At 48.4% G+C, this 16,633-nt stretch overlaps 1 protein-coding gene across 1 annotated transcript; it reads right to left on the minus strand.

The window, feature by feature from the left end:
* Window positions 1–182: 182 nt before the first annotated feature.
* LOC140532104 (SUN domain-containing protein 2-like) lies at window positions 183–15,837 on the minus strand. The gene is made up of 14 exons (XM_072650649.1): window positions 15,753–15,837; window positions 15,389–15,482; window positions 13,827–13,923; window positions 13,087–13,182; window positions 4,416–4,667; window positions 4,184–4,261; window positions 3,414–3,457; window positions 2,897–3,062; window positions 2,361–2,582; window positions 2,095–2,179; window positions 1,770–1,885; window positions 1,451–1,618; window positions 539–631; window positions 183–296 (listed from the first exon to the last, which is right to left on the minus strand). Exons 1-14 carry the CDS (start codon window positions 15,835–15,837, stop codon window positions 183–185), a joined length of 1,710 nt encoding a protein of 569 aa, XP_072506750.1.
* Window positions 15,838–16,633: the final 796 nt, after the last annotated feature.

Genomic DNA, 16,633 nt, shown 5'->3' on the forward strand with positions numbered 1-16,633 from the left:
AGAGGGCAGGGTGGGGCCAAACTGCTCCATGGTGGTAGGCTCCCACCTTGTATCTCTCCCAGAAGCCACAGTGGCCATAAGGGATGAAGTGTGGGAGAGGGCGAGAAAGTGGGATGAAGTGCTTGCTGGGGGAGGGGAGGGGCTGAAGGGGGAAAGAGGGGAAAGGCCCTGGGGGGGAGAGGCTAATTGGCAGGCTTCCCATGGACCCGGAAGCGGTAAATGCAGGTGTACTCAGGGTGACCCCAGTTGCTTAAGATCCGAAGTTCGACCACCTGGTATGGGGCTGTGTCATTGCCCTGTGGGAAGAGGAGACTGGGGTCAGGAAGGCTCGTGATCCCTTGGTGGACATCCTGACCCCAGAGCCCGTCCCCCGCAGGCCTTCTTCAGTGGCTGAATGTTATCCCTCAGGTTGCTATCAGAACCATGGGGTCCTGGCTCAAACTGCAGCTCCTAGCAAAGCCACAGCATCCCATGGCTGGTGATCTAGCCTTCAAGAGCACCAGCCTCCCTGGGACACTGTGGGGCCAGCCCTCCATACCTGAAAGTGGAAGGTCTGAATGGACTCCCCAGCATTATCATAGGTAAAGTGCCCGAGGGCCACCCCTTCCGACTGTGAATCTTCATTTAGCCCCTACAGAGAAGGAAAAGCAAAGGGAAGGGATGGATGGATGGATGGATGGATGGGAGGGGGTTAGAGGAAAGGTCATGCTGTTAGGACATGAATCCAGATCTATCCAGGGAGGCAAAGGAAGGGGAGGTTGTGGAGGAGGAGGTGGAAGAGGAGGAGGAAGGGGGTGTAGGGGGGGATACATTGGGGAGAGTAAAGGGGAGAAAGGAAAAGCCACCATGATGTTTCCTTCTTTGGTCCCCTCACCTTCCAGCATCTCTCACTAACTCAGTAGACAGATCCTTTTCCCTCCAAGCCCCTGGCCTCCTTCTCTGCCTCTTCCCCTAAGCTGCTGAATGGCTTGGGACACACAATTTAATTGTAGGTGCCTCAGTTTCTTCATCTATCAGGATTTAGGTCCTGAAGCATCCTGTTCCCCTACACGTTTCTTCTTCTCCTCTGGCTCCACTTTTTTCACCCACATCCTCCTTATGAGGACATTCCAACTCTGCCCTAAGGAGGTGACTGTAGGGAATGGTGCTCATCATCCCCACTCAGCTCCCCCATGGGACACCTGGCCATGGAGGCACCCATGTATAAAGGAGTTGTATAAAAGGACCCTGAGACAGCATTGAAATCTTGACTGCTGTCAGCTGTCCTCTTCTGGCTTCTCTCTAAGAAGAGGGGGAGCAGGGAAAGGGCTGGTTGTGGAGTCCAGAGACCAGCCTCAATATCCCAGCTGTAAAATGGGCACATCCTTCCATTCCTCACCTCACAATGCTGCTGTTAAGAAATGGCTGTCAGGCATACTGGAATGGAGAGCTGCAAGGCTCAGATACTCACCAAGATGACAAAATCCTTGGGGGCGCTAGGGATGTTGCTGATGGGAGACAGGGCTTTGGGTACATGCTCCAAGGTGACAGCACTGAGGTGGATGCGGGCAGATAATCGAACCACAGCAAAGCCCTGGGGGCCCCGGAATGCCCAGCAGTTGCCAGGGTAAACATCTGGCTGTGGGCAGAAGACAAGTCAGGTGACAAGTCAGGTGGGCAGCCAATGGAATAGATTTCCATTGTGTAATCCTCCCACCTTGAGAGCCCAGCCCCCACAGAAGGTGGGAGATGGCAGAGAGCCAAGCTGGGGGCCCTTTGTTCTGTCATACCTGGAGGATGGCTCTTGGGGACTGGAAATAGTACCACAAGGGGATGCCAAACAGACTGAGAAGGGCCGTCTTGGTATCATAGGTCTCTGAGCAGCGGCTACTGATGATGCTGGCCCCTGAAAGAACAAGAGGGAGAGAAGTGAGGTGGGGGCAGCTGAGGGCTGGCAGGACACAGAGGTAGTCCTGAAGATGAGGGGTCACTGCCAGGGCATCAGCCCTTCAACTGCCCCGTCCCATAAGGGGCATCATGAGTTTTTAATTCCTGCTGTCCCTTAATGGGCAACCATCATGTCCCCAGCCCTCTGGCTTTCTACAGGCTACCTACCTGAGGACTCCAGGGCATAATCCACTAGCCCAATGCGGTCTTCACTGTATCTCTTCAGGGCCTCATTCACAATCTGGTGCACATCCTAAAAGACAGGCATGGATGGACTCATGGGCCTAGCTGCCTGCAGAACTGGCCCAGCCCTTTCACCAGAGGGCCACGTGTGCTACCTGCTCTGCCAGGGCTTCCCCTTCCTTCCCTGGAGGCTCCTCTCAGGGCAAACCCATGACCTCCGACAGGCAGACAGGGAATGGGGCAGGCCTCACCTCCTCTGTGACCCCAGTCACTCCTTCCTTGTGAAGGGTCAGCCTCAGGCTGGCAGCAGCTTCACTGGCAGATTTGACCTGCCCTTCTGCCACCTGAGTGAGGATTCTGTGCTCCAGGTCCCGAAGTTGGGCCTGTACCTCCTCCAGCTGAAGAAGCCCAGCCTTAGCGCCCTTGTCTCGAAGAAGGTACTGACTGATCCAGGCTGGGAACTGAGACTCCACCTAGAAACCACCAGAGACCATCCACAAAGCAGTAGAGGTAAGGAAGAAAGAGGGCCGGGACAGGGGACCTGGGGAGGGGGTGTCTAGAAAGACTCTGAGAGCTCAGAGCCTATGCATGTCTTCCTGGTGCCAGGGAAGGGACGGCTGTGAACCAAGTGACTGGCATTTTTCCACTGCTTTCAGGTCTACCAAAAAAGATCTCATTGGACCCCAGTGGACACCTTAGAGGGTTGGGTCTCCCTGGGCAGATGCTCAGGCAGCCCACCTTGGAGAGAGGGGCACATGTGGTCTAAGTGGTGGACTGGAGGACTCACATCACTGCGCAGGGCTGCCATCTTCTGTGGCCAAAGGTCTACTTCCTCTGCCGCTGCAGCCTGTCTCTGGCTCAGGGCTGCCAGTTCCTGTCTCAGGCCAGCCAGCTGGGCCTCCAGTGGACCCATAGCCTTTAATATGTTTTCCTGGAGGGCTTCTTGGGCCAAACTAGACAGTGACAAAAGGAAAAGGGAAGGGCAGCCACTGGCTAGTGACACAGGATAGAGTCAAGCAGAACCACTATCAAAGGGAAAGAACAGAACCAGAGATCTGGGTGCAAGTCTTCCCTGACATTTACTCCCTGTGTGACCCTGGCCAAGTCATTTCCCTCCCAGGCCTCAGGACCCTCATCTGCTCTCTGAGGTCCTTACCAGCTGGGATTAATCCTATGGACATGCTAACCCAAGTATTCTGGCTCTACTGACACCCCCCCAGAGAATCTCAGTGGTGCTTTCTCTGGTCTAGATTTCTAGCCTTCCTTCCCTCCTCTTCTCTTTGCCAGTTAGTTTGGGGCCTTACCTCTGCCATTCAGATTTTAGCTGGAGCACCCAGCTTTCCAGCTCCTGTAAGGAAGATGATGGCACAATGAGACTGATGAAAACACCAAACCACACTCTGGGGACTCATTGTCTCCTCTGGGTGGACCCTCTGTCTGCTAAGGAGGATCTGAGTCTCTGCAAACTGTTGGGCTCCAGAAATCTTGACCTTGAGTTTGGGCTAGACCTTTCAAAGACTGGACTCCTCTCTTATCATCCCACCAAGAGGAGGCATCTGACAGAGACCCCAACTCAGCTGAGATTAGGCATGAACCACTTTCCCTAGAGTGGTGAGGTCACTTCTCAGTCCCTGAAAAGAGTTTCAAACTCAGCTGTTGAGTTACAGTCTTCTCATTGACAATCTTATCCCTCCCTAGTCTTCATGCATGGATGTGCTCAGTACAGGAAAGGGGTTCCAGAAAGGAGCTACAGGAGGAGGCTTAGGTTGCTTTAGATCAGTAAGCTCTCTGCTTATCCTTCGGACAAGGGGATCCAGAGTCCTCAGACAGGAGCTCTCAGGGACAATGAGTCAATCGAATATGCTCCCATACAAGTATGGAATCTGGCCAGAAACCTGTAAGCAAGTGTTAGGTCTACTGACAGCAGCACCAACATTTCCAGCTACAAGTGACCTCCCCCAAGACGTCTCTGCCCCCTATCCCCCACTCCCCGCACCCTTTCCCCCGCCCCCCCCCCCCCCACCCTCCATCCCCTGTGTCTCTGCCTCCAGAAGCGTCAGAGCTTCTGGATTACCTGGGATGCCTGAGAAATCTTCTTTAGAACATTATCCAAATCTTGCCGATGTTCTGCCCTGAGGGTGGTGAGTGCTTCCTGGAGACCACAAAAAAGGAGACAGGCGTTCAACAAGACCCAGAGAACTTGGCAGGTCCTGCCAAGCCCAGAGTGCTGCCTCACCTCAAGACCTCTATGCCTTCCACTAGCTGGGCTTGCCGACCTGGTCTTCTTAGCAGAGCGTTCTCCTCACCTGGATGTGGGCAGTGGTGTCCCTACGGAAGTCCTTCTTCAGGGTGGGTTCCCATTGGCTCATCAGGCCCTCCAGGAGAGTTGAAATATCCTCGTGGCTCAGGCTTTTTCCACCTCCATTCCCACTGGCCCCCTGCAGCTCCAGCAACTCCAGCCTGATGGCCTCCTTCTGCCAACGTGCAGAGTATTCAGAAGCCAGAGTTTCCAGCCGCCTTTCTAGGGCATGAACCTTGGACAGGACATGCTGTTCAGCCTTGGGAACAAGGAGGAAAACACACAAAGATGAAAAGTCTCTTAGGAGGAGGAACAAGGAGCACTGGGCATTTGTTAAGCACCACTGTGTGCCCGAGGTGGGGCTGAGTGCTGAGAACACAAGGACCAAGAAGGAAACCTTTCTTGTGTACGAAGAACTTCCATTTGAATGGAGGAGACAAGGACATTAAAAGCCACCAGGTCGTTTAACTGCTGTCGGCAGATTTCTTCATTTCACACTTACGCTATTTACAAAAACGTAAGCATTGTTGGTCTCCGCCTGAGAATGGAAGTTCCTGGTCAATGGGAATGGTTTCATTTTGGGTACCTGTGTCCCCTAGGCCGGGACCCGGCACTGAGGAAGTGCTTAATAAATACATGTGGGTTGACAGGCTGACTGGAAGAAAGAGCACCAGAATGAATTCTCAGCATGGGGGCAGCCATTTGGGTAGGGTCACCGAGTGTGAAAGGAGTACAGAAGACCAATGAGGCTAAGGCTGGAAAGACAGGGTGGGGCTGTTTTCCTCTGGGGGGCAAAGGGGAGGCCCTGCCATTGACTGAGGAGGGAAGTCACTTGGTCTGCTCTGTTCTTAAGGAAAGTTCCTTTGACAGCAGAGTGCAGAACAGACTGGAGGCAGGGAGGCCACTCAGGACACTGCGGCAGTGAGCCAGGAGAGTGATGAGGGAGGGCCAGGGTCACCAGGGTCGAAATGGCAAAGAAGCTGAGAGAGCTCAGGGCAAAAAGCCAGGTCAGAGACCTCCCCAAGAGGTACAAAGGAGGCTAAGCATGCAGAAGGTCCCCTCCCCACCAACCACACAGCACAGGGGCAGAACCAAGAGAACAGAGGGAGGGTGGGCATTTTTGATGAGCCCAGCCCACCTCCTCTCTAACCATCTAGATAATGTGCCAGACCACATTCTCATGAGGAAAGCCAAGAAAACATCCCTGTGCGTCATTTCTCCAGCCCAGGGAAGCTTAAGAAATAAGAGAGCTGTGGACACTGAGGTGGGGGCTGGCCAGGAGCCCAACATAATGGCAGCCAGGACAGTGGGAAGCATTTCATTGCCCAAGGATGGTAAAAGGGCTAGAACTGAATCCCTGAGCAGGAGCAGATCCCAGGCTATCCTGGGAGCATGAAGGGGGCCAAATGACTCTTCTAGGCTACAGACGTAGGGCTGAGAGGAGCAGTTATGAGTGAGCGAGGCCCTAGCTGAGCACTGATCAAGAAAGGGGTTCTGCAAAGAGGTTCTGGACCTGAGCCCCAGAGCACAGCTGGGGGCTCAATGTTCACTTTTAGTCCTGCAGTGGGATACCTCGGGTAGGAGACCCAGACGCAAGAAGACTCAATAAGTTCGGTCCCTCTGAACCTGCAGAACCTCAAAGTGTGCTAACAATGACTGAGTCCAATAACATTCTACAGAAACTCCAGCACCCGCAAGCCAGAAGACCTAAACCTGAGTCAGGAACTTGCACAACTCAGACAAGAATAGCAGTGAACAGATATCACCACTATGGAAGCACTGAAAGTTTGCGGACTGAACTAAGAAAGCCCAGAGGTGAGCTGAGCCCAATGCCAACATCAAGTTCATAGTCAAGAAATAGGCTGGAAGAATGAGTAAACAAAACTGAACCTGACCACAAAGGGCTACTATGGCTCAAGACAGAAAGACAGAAGAAGCCAATGACTTGAAGATATCTTTAAGCAAATCCTCCAAGAAAAAGGGTAGATTGGATAAGAGTTGAACAAGAATTCCTAGAAGAGTTAAAGAATGAGATAAAAATGAACAAAAAGTGATTTTAAGAGTGGAAGAGGAAAAATTTTTAAAAAGCGGTACAAGAAAGATATGAGAAAAGAGTGAATAATTAGTAAAAGAGGCACAAAAATACTGAATTCCTTAAAAATTAGAACTGAGCAAATAGAAGCTAATAACTCTAGGAGACAACAACAAAAAATAAAATCAATTCAAGAGAAAATGTATAGGATCTCATACAAAACTCCAATGACCTAGAAATGGATTGAGGAGAGAGAATTGGAGAGTCATTTGTCTATCCAAAAGCCAGGAACAAAAAAGGAGCTCAACATAATATTTTAAGATATTACAAAGGAAAATGCCCCGATGTGTTAGAATCAGAGGGCAAAGTAGAACTTGAAACCACAAATCATTTCCTGAAAGAAACCCCTACATGAAAACTCCCAGCAACTGTTCTAAATCCAGAACTGCCAGGTCAAGGAGAAAATTCTGCAAATAGCCAGAGAGAAATAATCCAGTACTGTCAGGACACATGAGATTTAGAAGCTTCCACATTAAAGGAGTACAGGGCTTGGGATATCATATTCTGGAGTGGAAAAGATCTAGGATTAGAGCCCACAATAAGATTAAACTACCCAGCAAAACTGTGTATCGTCCTACAGGGGAATAAGGACCCTTCCTGAAATAGAGAACTTTCAAGCATTCCTGATGAAAAGACCAGAACAGAATAGAAAATTTGACATTCAAACACAGAACTCAGGAGAAGAATAATAAGGTGAACATGAGTGAGAAATCACAAGTCACTAAAAAAGGGCAAATTGTTTAGATCCCTTGTGTGGCAAGATGATACATGTAACCACTTCAGAATTTTATGATCACCACGGGTCCTAGAAGCAGTCTAAATAGATAGCGACCTGAATGACTGTATTATGTTGTGAGGATCTCAAAAGAATGGAAGGGTGGAGAAGAGAAATGCACTGGAAGGTTGTGGGGAAGGAGAGAAAGAATGGGGAAAGTTATCTCATAAATGGGGTGCACTAGAAAGAGTTTATACAATGGGAGGGACAGAAGAGGGGAACAGGCAACACGAACCTTATTCTCATCTGAACTGGTTGAAAGAGGGAAGAATACACATACACACACAATGAGATGGAGAGATTCATTTTACGCAAGGAGAAGTAGGAGGAAAAGCGTCTAAGAGAAAGGTGAGGGGGAGGGAAGAATGACGGGATAGATTAAGGGAGGCAAAGGTCAGAAACAAAAGACTACTGAAGAAGGGACAGAGTAAAAAACAAAAGGATGAGTGTAAAAGAATAGCATGGAAAAAAATATACATTTAATGAACACAACTGTGAATGGGAATGGGATGAACTCACTCATAAAATGGAAGAATACAGTTGAATGGATTAGAAACCAGAATCCAACAATATGTTATTTACAAGAAATATGCTTGAAACAGAAAGATACACAAATAGAGGAGTTGGAGAAAAAGAATGGATCTTACAGAATGGATCCTAAAGAATGGATGAGTCAAAGAACAAATCATAGAAATGGTTAACAATTTCATGGTGACAATGACATAACTAAATTTTGGGGATGCAGTCAATGCAGGACTTAGAGGGAAATGTATATTTTCAAATGCTTACATCAATCAAAGAGACAAAGAAACAGATTAAAGAATTAGACATGCAACTAAAATATTTAGAAAACCAACAGATTAATCCCTTCCCAATTAAACACCAAAATTAAAATCTTGAATCGATAGAAAGATGAACGAAATTGAAAGAACAAAACCCCAATGAACTAATAAATAAAACTATAAGCTTTGAGAAAAACAATTAAATAGATAAATCCTTGGCTAATTTAATTTTTACAAAAGAAAACCAAATTATTACATCAGAAAATGAAAACAGTGAATTTACAATCTATGAAGAGAAAATAAAAGTAATTACTAGGAGCTTTGTTGCCCAACTACATGCCAATAATAAAAATGAAAATCTAAATGAAATGAATTTTACAAATATAAATAGTCCTGTTTAACAGAGCCCTTAAATAACCCCATCTTAGAAAAAGGAACGAAACAAGCTATAAATGATCTCTCTAAGAAAAAACCCCAGGACTAAATCAAATTTTTCCAAATGATTAAAAAGTAATCAATTCCAACACTAAATAAACGATTTGAAAAACAGGTAAAGATAGAATCTTATCAAATTCTTTCTATGACAAAAATATAATCTTGATACCCAAACCAAGGAGAGTCACGTCTCCCCAAGAGAGGTAACTATAGATCAATTTCATTAATGAATATTGATGAAAAATATTAAATGCTAAGAAAGGAGATTACAGGAATATATCACAAAGATATATTGTGACACTGTGACCAAGCTGGATTGATACCAAGAAGTTGGGCCTGGGTCAATTATTAGGAAAACTATAAATGTAACTGATTATATCAATAACATAAACAACAAATTTATATGATTTCAACAGGTGCAGACAAAGCTTTTGACAAAATGCCTCATCCCTGTTGAAAAACACTAGAAAGCACAGGAATAAATGGAGTCTTCTTTAAAATAAGTATTATCTAACTAAAACCAAGAGCAAGCATGATATGTAATGGGGATAAGCCTTCCCAGTAAGATCACGGTAAAGGAAGAAAGTCCATTGCCAACCATTGCTATTCAGTGTTGTACCAGTTACAGCAACTGCTAGATATAGCAATAAGGCAGAAAAGAAACTGAAGGGAAAAAACTGCAATGAGGAACCAAAACTATCTCTTTTGGTACATGATACAATGGTTTACCAAGAGAACCCTAGAGAGTCATCTAAAAAACCAGTTTAAAACAAAACCAGTTCAAACAATTACTTAAAGAAAGTTGGAAGCCCATCAAAACCATCAGCATTTCTATACATTAATCAAGAAAATCCAGCAGGAAGAGATAGAAAGAGAAATTCCATTGAAAATAACTGTATACAATTGTATACTGTATACAACCTGAGAGTTTGCCTGCCAAGACACACACAGGAACTATATGAACACAATTACAAAACATTCTTCATACGTAGAGATCTCAACAGTTGGAGATGTACTCACTCCTCGTGGGTAGGTCAAGCCAGTAGCATAAAAATGATAAAACTACCTAAATTAACTTATTCAGTGCCATACCAACTGAACCACTAAGAAAGTTCTTTGGTAGCAAAGAACTCATTGACAGAGGAGTGGCTTATGGATACAAGGAAATATGACTATGCTGTACGAAGCCACAACTCTGCTTAATTAGAAGACTTACATGAACTGGGGAAAAGTGGAATAAATGAATGAGGAGAACAAGAAAACAAGCACCACAGACAACCATGGAAATGGAAAGAACAGACATGACCCATGAGGATCTTCTTCCCTTCCCGTCCTGGCTAGGGTGGGAAATACTGGCAGGGAACCTGCATCTAATGCTGGGCTTGCCTGCTGTGTTCTGCTGAACTTTTCTTCCCCTTTTTGGTTTATTCTTTTGCTTAAGGGCTGGCTCTGTGGGAGGGCAAAATGGGAAGGATACACTGAGCAAGGTGGGTCACATGAAAGCAAAAGCTAGAGACAAGTCTTCAAAGTCAGTGGGATGTGTGCGTGTGTGTGTGTGTGTGTGTGTGTGTGTGTGTAAAGATGTACCTAATTCAAAATGATTTTCACTAGTAGATCACACAAGCTTTGCAGGGTTTTTCCAAATTCCCTGCTTCTCTTTCTGAGAAGACACACTGGGAAAGGTAGGTTAAGTAAAAACCAATGATATCAAGAAAACTTTTGGAAACACACAACACGATGAGGAGACATGAAAATGGTTTTCAGACTTTGTGGACATGGACAGGGTTAGAGTTGCTTTGCTTGTCCTGGCAAGGTAGAAGTTGTGGCACATTTCAGAGGCAGGAACAGCTTCCTAACAAGGTGAGTCACTGAGAGGGGAAGGAGCTGCCTCAAGAATTTGGGGGCCTCCACTCTCAGGACTGAGCTGAAGAGGGAGGCTGAGGGCCCTTCCTGATGTTTGCCGTTTCACGGGGCCACTGTTTGTATCCTTTAGTCACCACCCTCTTCTTCTCTTGCGCCAGTGGCCTATTTTCAGATCCAGTGTTGCCTTTGGTTTCTTTGCTTGCCAAGAGCCGCTGGTCTCTGACGGAGGCAGCCTCTAGGATTGCTGGCCTTCTCACTGGAATGTGATGTTTTGGGGCAGCAGTCAAACATCCTTAGGAAACGATGCTATGAGTCAGTGTTCCTTTTGCCGTGCCTGAGTGGTTGACACATCTGAAGAGGAAGGACTGGAGCTGTTGGAGCTGTACGGTATGTTTTTTCCCCTTTTGTCCCCCTTTCTTCTAACTTGCTCGATTTTGACCTTTGTGGGGCCCAGTCACTGATCTGGTCCTTGATGCTGAAATGATTCGTGTAACCAGCATTTCTCATTCCGTGAAGATGGTCCTTTGGTTTCGTTGTGACATCTTTTGGTGCTGATCATGTATCCTGTGCCTGGGGACTTTCTTACTGACAAATAATAGTTGTGTCTTCTTCCCTTGCACGTTGTTTTGTGGACTTAGTACAATGACAGCCAACAAACACTCATACACTCCCACTAAGTGTAACAGGCTATGCCGAGTGTTGGGGTCACAAGGACAAAATGATCTTCTCAGCTTCCTCCTGGACTTCCTTTGCCCTCTGTTGCCTTATGCTCATTTGGAATAGCAACTATGGGGTTTTTTAGTTGCCTTTAAAAATGTGATGAAATCTAATCCTTGAGGCTGATTTGCCTCCTCCAAATTCTTCTGCCTGTGAGTGATCATTCCACTGATTGTTTTCCCCCCCACATCTGAAAAAAAAACTCCTTGCAGCTGACATGAGAAGTCAGACAAATCAAATTCTGACACTGGCTGTGTCCAAAATCGTGGACCTCATTGTGCATCTGACATCCAGCACCTCATCTGTTGCTGTTTCTAGAGCCATGTCCTTTATCCCACCACTCCATGTCACCCCTCAGATTACACTGGAATAATGTCAACCACTTAGACTGTGGTTGGACTGTGTGAGGACTGAGGGAGACCAAGTACTCTTTGTCCTTCTCTGAGGTCCCCTGACCTCTGTCCACAAACAGAAGGTGGCTGCAGAAGGCAAAGGTTGTTTGGTCTTTTTATCTGCTTCCCAAGTCATCATGACTCCCCAAATCCAATCACCTGGTGGCCAAGCTTCTGGTGGGCAGACACCAGGATCTGCACACAGCCTTCAAGTCTTCCCAGCTTGATCAACTCTGATAGTCTGGGCTCTGCTACCAATTTCTGGAGACCCCCCCCCTCCAGAATCACTTCACTGTGTGACAAGGTGTTAGGGAAGGCCTTTTGGGGGAGGCAACTATGATTTCAGTTGAAGGCAGCGGGGGAACGCGGGAGGCTGAGTCTTGAGAGGTTGGCATTGAACTGCCCCAGGTCCCAAAGCTAGCAAGTGGCAAAGCTCAAACTTGAGCCCAGGTTTTCTGACCCTGGCTCCCCAGGGATCTGCATATCCAAGGTGAGAGAGTCTCCTAATGCTGCTTGTGAGTGGCCCTGGTGCAAAGATTGATGAGTTTGGAGATGGAAATCCATGGATAAATCGAGGTTACTAAATGAAGGCTTCATTATAGCCTGGATTTATATTCTCATCTCTTGCCCCACAGCACAGACCATTAAGAAGAGACTGTCACCACTGAGATGAATGACCTATCTTCTGCATGACACACACTTGGCACCCAAACAGCAAAGACAAAGAAATGGAAACTACTGGCTTGCCCCCGAACTGGGCAAGAGCTGAATAAATTATGGTGTAAGGATTGAATACAACCGTGCTCTAAGAAACAATGAAATAGGTGGTATTGAGAGAAACCTGAGAAGACTTTGTATGAACTGGTGCAGAGCAGAGTGAGAAGAACCACAAAGAAGCAACTTTGAAAGACTTTAGAACTCTGATCGATGCAGTGACCAAGTACTTTTCTGGAAAATGACCCAACTTCTGACGGAGAGATGGCCTCAGGAGGCAGAAGGAGACATAGATCTTTTAGACATGGCCAAAAAGGGACTGGTTTGCTTAACTCTGCACATTTGTTACAAGTGGTTTGCTTTTCATTTTTCTGAATGGGTGGGAGAGGGAGAAGGGAAATAAAACAGACTTTTGTTCATTACAAAATGGAAACAAAAGCAGCTTCCTCTGGCTAATCCTGCTTCCCCCTCCTCTGATGCCTCATAGTGCTGCAGAGCTGTTTCAAAGACAGCGCTAGGAGAGGACACCACCTGGAAGATCCTGCCAGGCCAGAACTGTCTTCAAAGATGGTATGGTAATAGTCTGTATGGCTGCCACAGAAGAAACAGCATAGCCAACTCCCTCTACTGCTTCACTCCCATCTGTCCTGGTAGATCTCCATTGTACCTAGTTGTTTCCTCATGACTCGGGGACTCCTTCAGGGCAGGGACTGTGGGCTTGTTTGTTTGGGTTTGAATTCTTTCTTTGAATTCCCATCCCTTAGCACAGTGCCTGACACACAGTAGGCCACACTTAAGAAATGGTAGTGGACTGAGTGATTCTGGGGTTGATTGGAACAGACTTGGTTGTGAGCAGACTGTCTGCCTGTCCTGCACAAAGTGTTCCTGGCACTCACCCAGGCACTCACCTGGAAATATGGGGTGGATTCTCCTGCTTCCCACACCTCCTCTCTCCTGTTGCTGCCCTTTGCTGCCCACCAGGACAGCATAGCAGGGTGGAATGTCTGTAGTCCATAGGGGTAAAAATACCAAGCACCTAGCACATGGGAGGAAAGGCTAATGAAGGCAGAGGCTGAGGCACCAGAAGGGAAACATGTCCAGGATGAGGACCTACACCTGGACTGTGTCTGGCAGTGTCACATCCACATGGGCTCAGACCCTGGCCCAAGGAAGGTGCATGCATTATGGGCCCCATGATCTGGAAGGCAAGACCCTTCAGGAAAGGCATCTCTCATGATCCTTTCAGGAGTCATTACACACTTTTGGATTATGAGAAAAATGAGGGACAAGAAGCAGCTGGGGAGAGGACATGGAGAAGTCCTGCCTCCTGGTCCCAAGCCTGGTCCACATACAGCCCTGTCTCTTCTGGAGGATCAGAGTGCTTTCAGGAGATGCCAGCTGAATAGAGGTCCTGGTAACTGACAGCTTGTGGTGTCACCATTCCCAAGCTGGGCTTCATCTCATAGTAGGGGGTAAGTGATGTCATGGTTCCTGAACAGAGTACAGCTCTTTTGGGACCATCCAGGGAGGACCACCCTGTCCATTCTCCCCAGTGAGAAGGGGCAAAGGCCTCCAGAGCTGGCATTGGCTGTGTCCTGCCCAGCTAACCCATTCATTGTGGACTCAGCTCTTCTACCAGTTCCCCCACCCTCAAGTGCCTTGACAGTGACCACTGAGGGGGCAGATCAAACACCCATGTAAAGCCAGCACTGTCATAGTAGGCATGCAGCATGAGTCTGGGAGGCCTGCATACAGAAGATGCACAAGAAAGGCTTGTGGGATTGGATCAAGAGGAGGAGACACAGGCCGTCTATCCCATTTCAGGCACAAGAACTTTCCCATACAAGGCCTGGGTCCCTTTTCCCCTAAAGGCTAAAGGCTCCCCTTCAAAGCTCTGTCTTCCAGACTTGCGTTCAGCAGCCCTGCCCCCAAGCCCTTGTCTGTCTGGGCTGGCAGGGTGCCCTGGGGACTCAGCAAGGCTCACCGTAAGCCAGCGAAGCCAGAAGCAACAGCATCAAGAGAAGCAGAAACAACTTCTTCAGAGTTGAAAAGCTCCTGGATTTCATGGGGATGAAGGAGGAGACATTAGTGCCTGGTCTTCCCCACCAGATTCCTGTGCGACCCTCCCTGAGCTGCTGAGGAAACCAACAAAGGGTGTGCCCCCACCCTGGGACAGCTACGATGGGGAGCTCTGGGCTTTTATGGACAGCCCTCGAGGTCAAGTGGAAGGAGAAAATTTGACCTTGGTCAAATGTGTGAATGTTGTTATGAAAGGTGACAGGGCTGGTGGAAGGCATCTCCCTCCCAGGGCTCTCAGGAATGTGCTTATATGCTAGTGAATTGGGCAGGCTTCTTTTGGCTAAATCATTTCAGTGCTTGTCAAATTGGGACTTGGAAGGAGTAAGCCCTGACAAGGTTGGCTAGTCTCCCTGGGCCTAGCCTGTGGCCCCAAGAATCCAGAGCTAGATAGGGAACCTGCAGCCTGGAGATCACATGTGGCACTTGAGGTCCTCAAGGGTGGCCCTTTGACTGAATCTAGACTTCCAAGAACAAATCTCCTTAAGAAAAGGATTTGTTCTGTAAAACTTGGCCTCAGTCCAAAGGTTGCACCCCAGGACCTAGAAGGCTACATGTGGCCAGGAGAGCGCAGGTTCCCTACCCCTGCTCTACAGGCTCCTGGACACAGCCCTGGAGGCTGCCTGGAAACCTGGACATGACCCCCCACAGAGAAACTGTAAGGATGGCCTGGCTACCCGAAGGACTGGGAAGAGACTACAACCCCTGGGAGCTCAGGACTTTCCAACTGGCCAAGGTGAAGCCACCAGAGTCAGTGGAGATGAGAGGCAGGAACTACTGAGGGGACAGCTCCTCCAAGATACTCAGGAATAGAGCAGCACCTGTGCTCATGGGGATTGGCATGTGCTGGGGAAGGGTTAACAAGCAGTTCTGAAGGAGGTGAAGGCACACACAACTTGTCCCATCTTCTTCTTCAGTCTAGATACCCAGAGGAGCCCTGACTGGTAGCTGACACTCAGGAGCAGGTTCAAGCTGGTTCCAGCTGATTCCAGCACACCCCTGACCCTGACCTGACCTTCTGTCATAAGATTCATGGCACAAAAGTCTCAAAAGCTGAACTGAGCTCAAGGGTGGTGAAGCTTTTTCAAGCATGGGTTCTTTGGTTCTGGCAGAGCCCAGGGAAGCCTCACTGACCTGGTTAAGACAAAGACGTCCAGCAGGGAGGCAGCTGTGGTCAGGCGGTAGCAGTTAGTGCCCAGCCACCAGTAGAACAGGCCAAAGAGCCAACCTGTAAAAGTCCCAGCAGAGGGGTTCAAAGGCTTCGCCCTCCTATCCCAGAGTTAGCTTGCTCCCAGCCTGCTCACTCTGCAGCTGCTCCTTGAATCTCCCAAGGCTCTCTAGCTGTGCCTGGGGATCCTGCCATAAAAGCCTGTCTCCACACACTGTCCTAGGGTTAGCACCCAGGCCTGGTGTGCCCCAGCGTAGGAATGAGGAAGCTCTTATGGGCCCACAGCAGGGACTGCCTTGGGCAGTGTGCCCACCCACTCCCAGAACCCACCTGGAAAAGTGATGGCCACCCACAAGAAAGCGCCAACTTGGGAGGCAGCATTCCTTAAGGAGGATGCTGAGCCAGGCTGGTCCATAAGTGTGTGCCCTGCAGGAAAGTGAAGACATGAGGAGCCACCCAGAAGGAGACACAAGTGGGCCTCAGGCATCCCCATTACCATGCTGAGGCTTGGGCCCTCCCAACCTCCAAACCCCCACCTGGAGCCAGACTGCAGAGTTCTCTATCCTTTTATCTGAAATCTATGTTCTCCCCATCCCCCCTGGATGGGGCACCCTTCAAAGTACACGGGGCAGCGTCCAGGGGATGGAGTTCCAGTAGGCAGGAAGTGCTGCCTACCTGCAGAGTCATCCTCCGAGGAGTATCCTGAGGAAGATCCATAGATATCATAGGTGACTTTGCCCTCATTCAGTCCATTGATCTTGCTGTTCTCAGCACCTCCCAGGCCTCTCCTCCTCCTCACCAAGTCCCCACCTGCACAGAGCATGGAGGTGCCTGATAAGCAGGGAGCTTCAGGCTTCCAGCAACAGCAGCTGCCAGAGGTGGAACACCTGGCAGAACTTTTCAGAAGTCAGACTTCCCACCCCTTTGGGGGTCTGAGCCCAGAAGCCCCCCCACATGTGGTTTAGGGCAGCAAGGGAGTTCTGCACAAGGGCAAAATCTGGCCCCCTTCCTATTTCTGTATGAGGTAAGAACACTTTTTATGTTTTTAAGTGTAATGGAACTTTACTGAAACATGTAAAGATGATTTTTAGCTCATTGGCTGCACAAAACCAGGTGGCCTTCTGCCTTAGGAGGCATGGTTATTGTCACCCAGATCTGGAAAAGTGCCATCTATGGGACTGAGGGGCTTCAGGAGAATGGAAGGATCTCCC

This window comes from Notamacropus eugenii, chromosome 3, assembly GCF_028372415.1.
Source record: "Notamacropus eugenii isolate mMacEug1 chromosome 3, mMacEug1.pri_v2, whole genome shotgun sequence".
Classification (NCBI taxonomy): domain Eukaryota; kingdom Metazoa; phylum Chordata; class Mammalia; order Diprotodontia; family Macropodidae; genus Notamacropus; species Notamacropus eugenii.

Coding starts and splice junctions, on each gene's coding strand:
- LOC140532104 (XM_072650649.1), bottom strand. CDS start 15,837: ATGGACCAGCCTGGCTCAGCATCCTCCTTAAGGAATGCTGCCTCCCAA. Junction 3,458..4,183: donor AGATTTCTCAGGCATCCCAG/GTAATCCAGAAG, acceptor TCTTCCTTACAG/GAGCTGGAAAGCTGGGTGCT. Junction 632..1,450: donor CCAAGGATTTTGTCATCTTG/GTGAGTATCTGA, acceptor CCTTCTCTGTAG/GGGCTAAATGAAGATTCACA.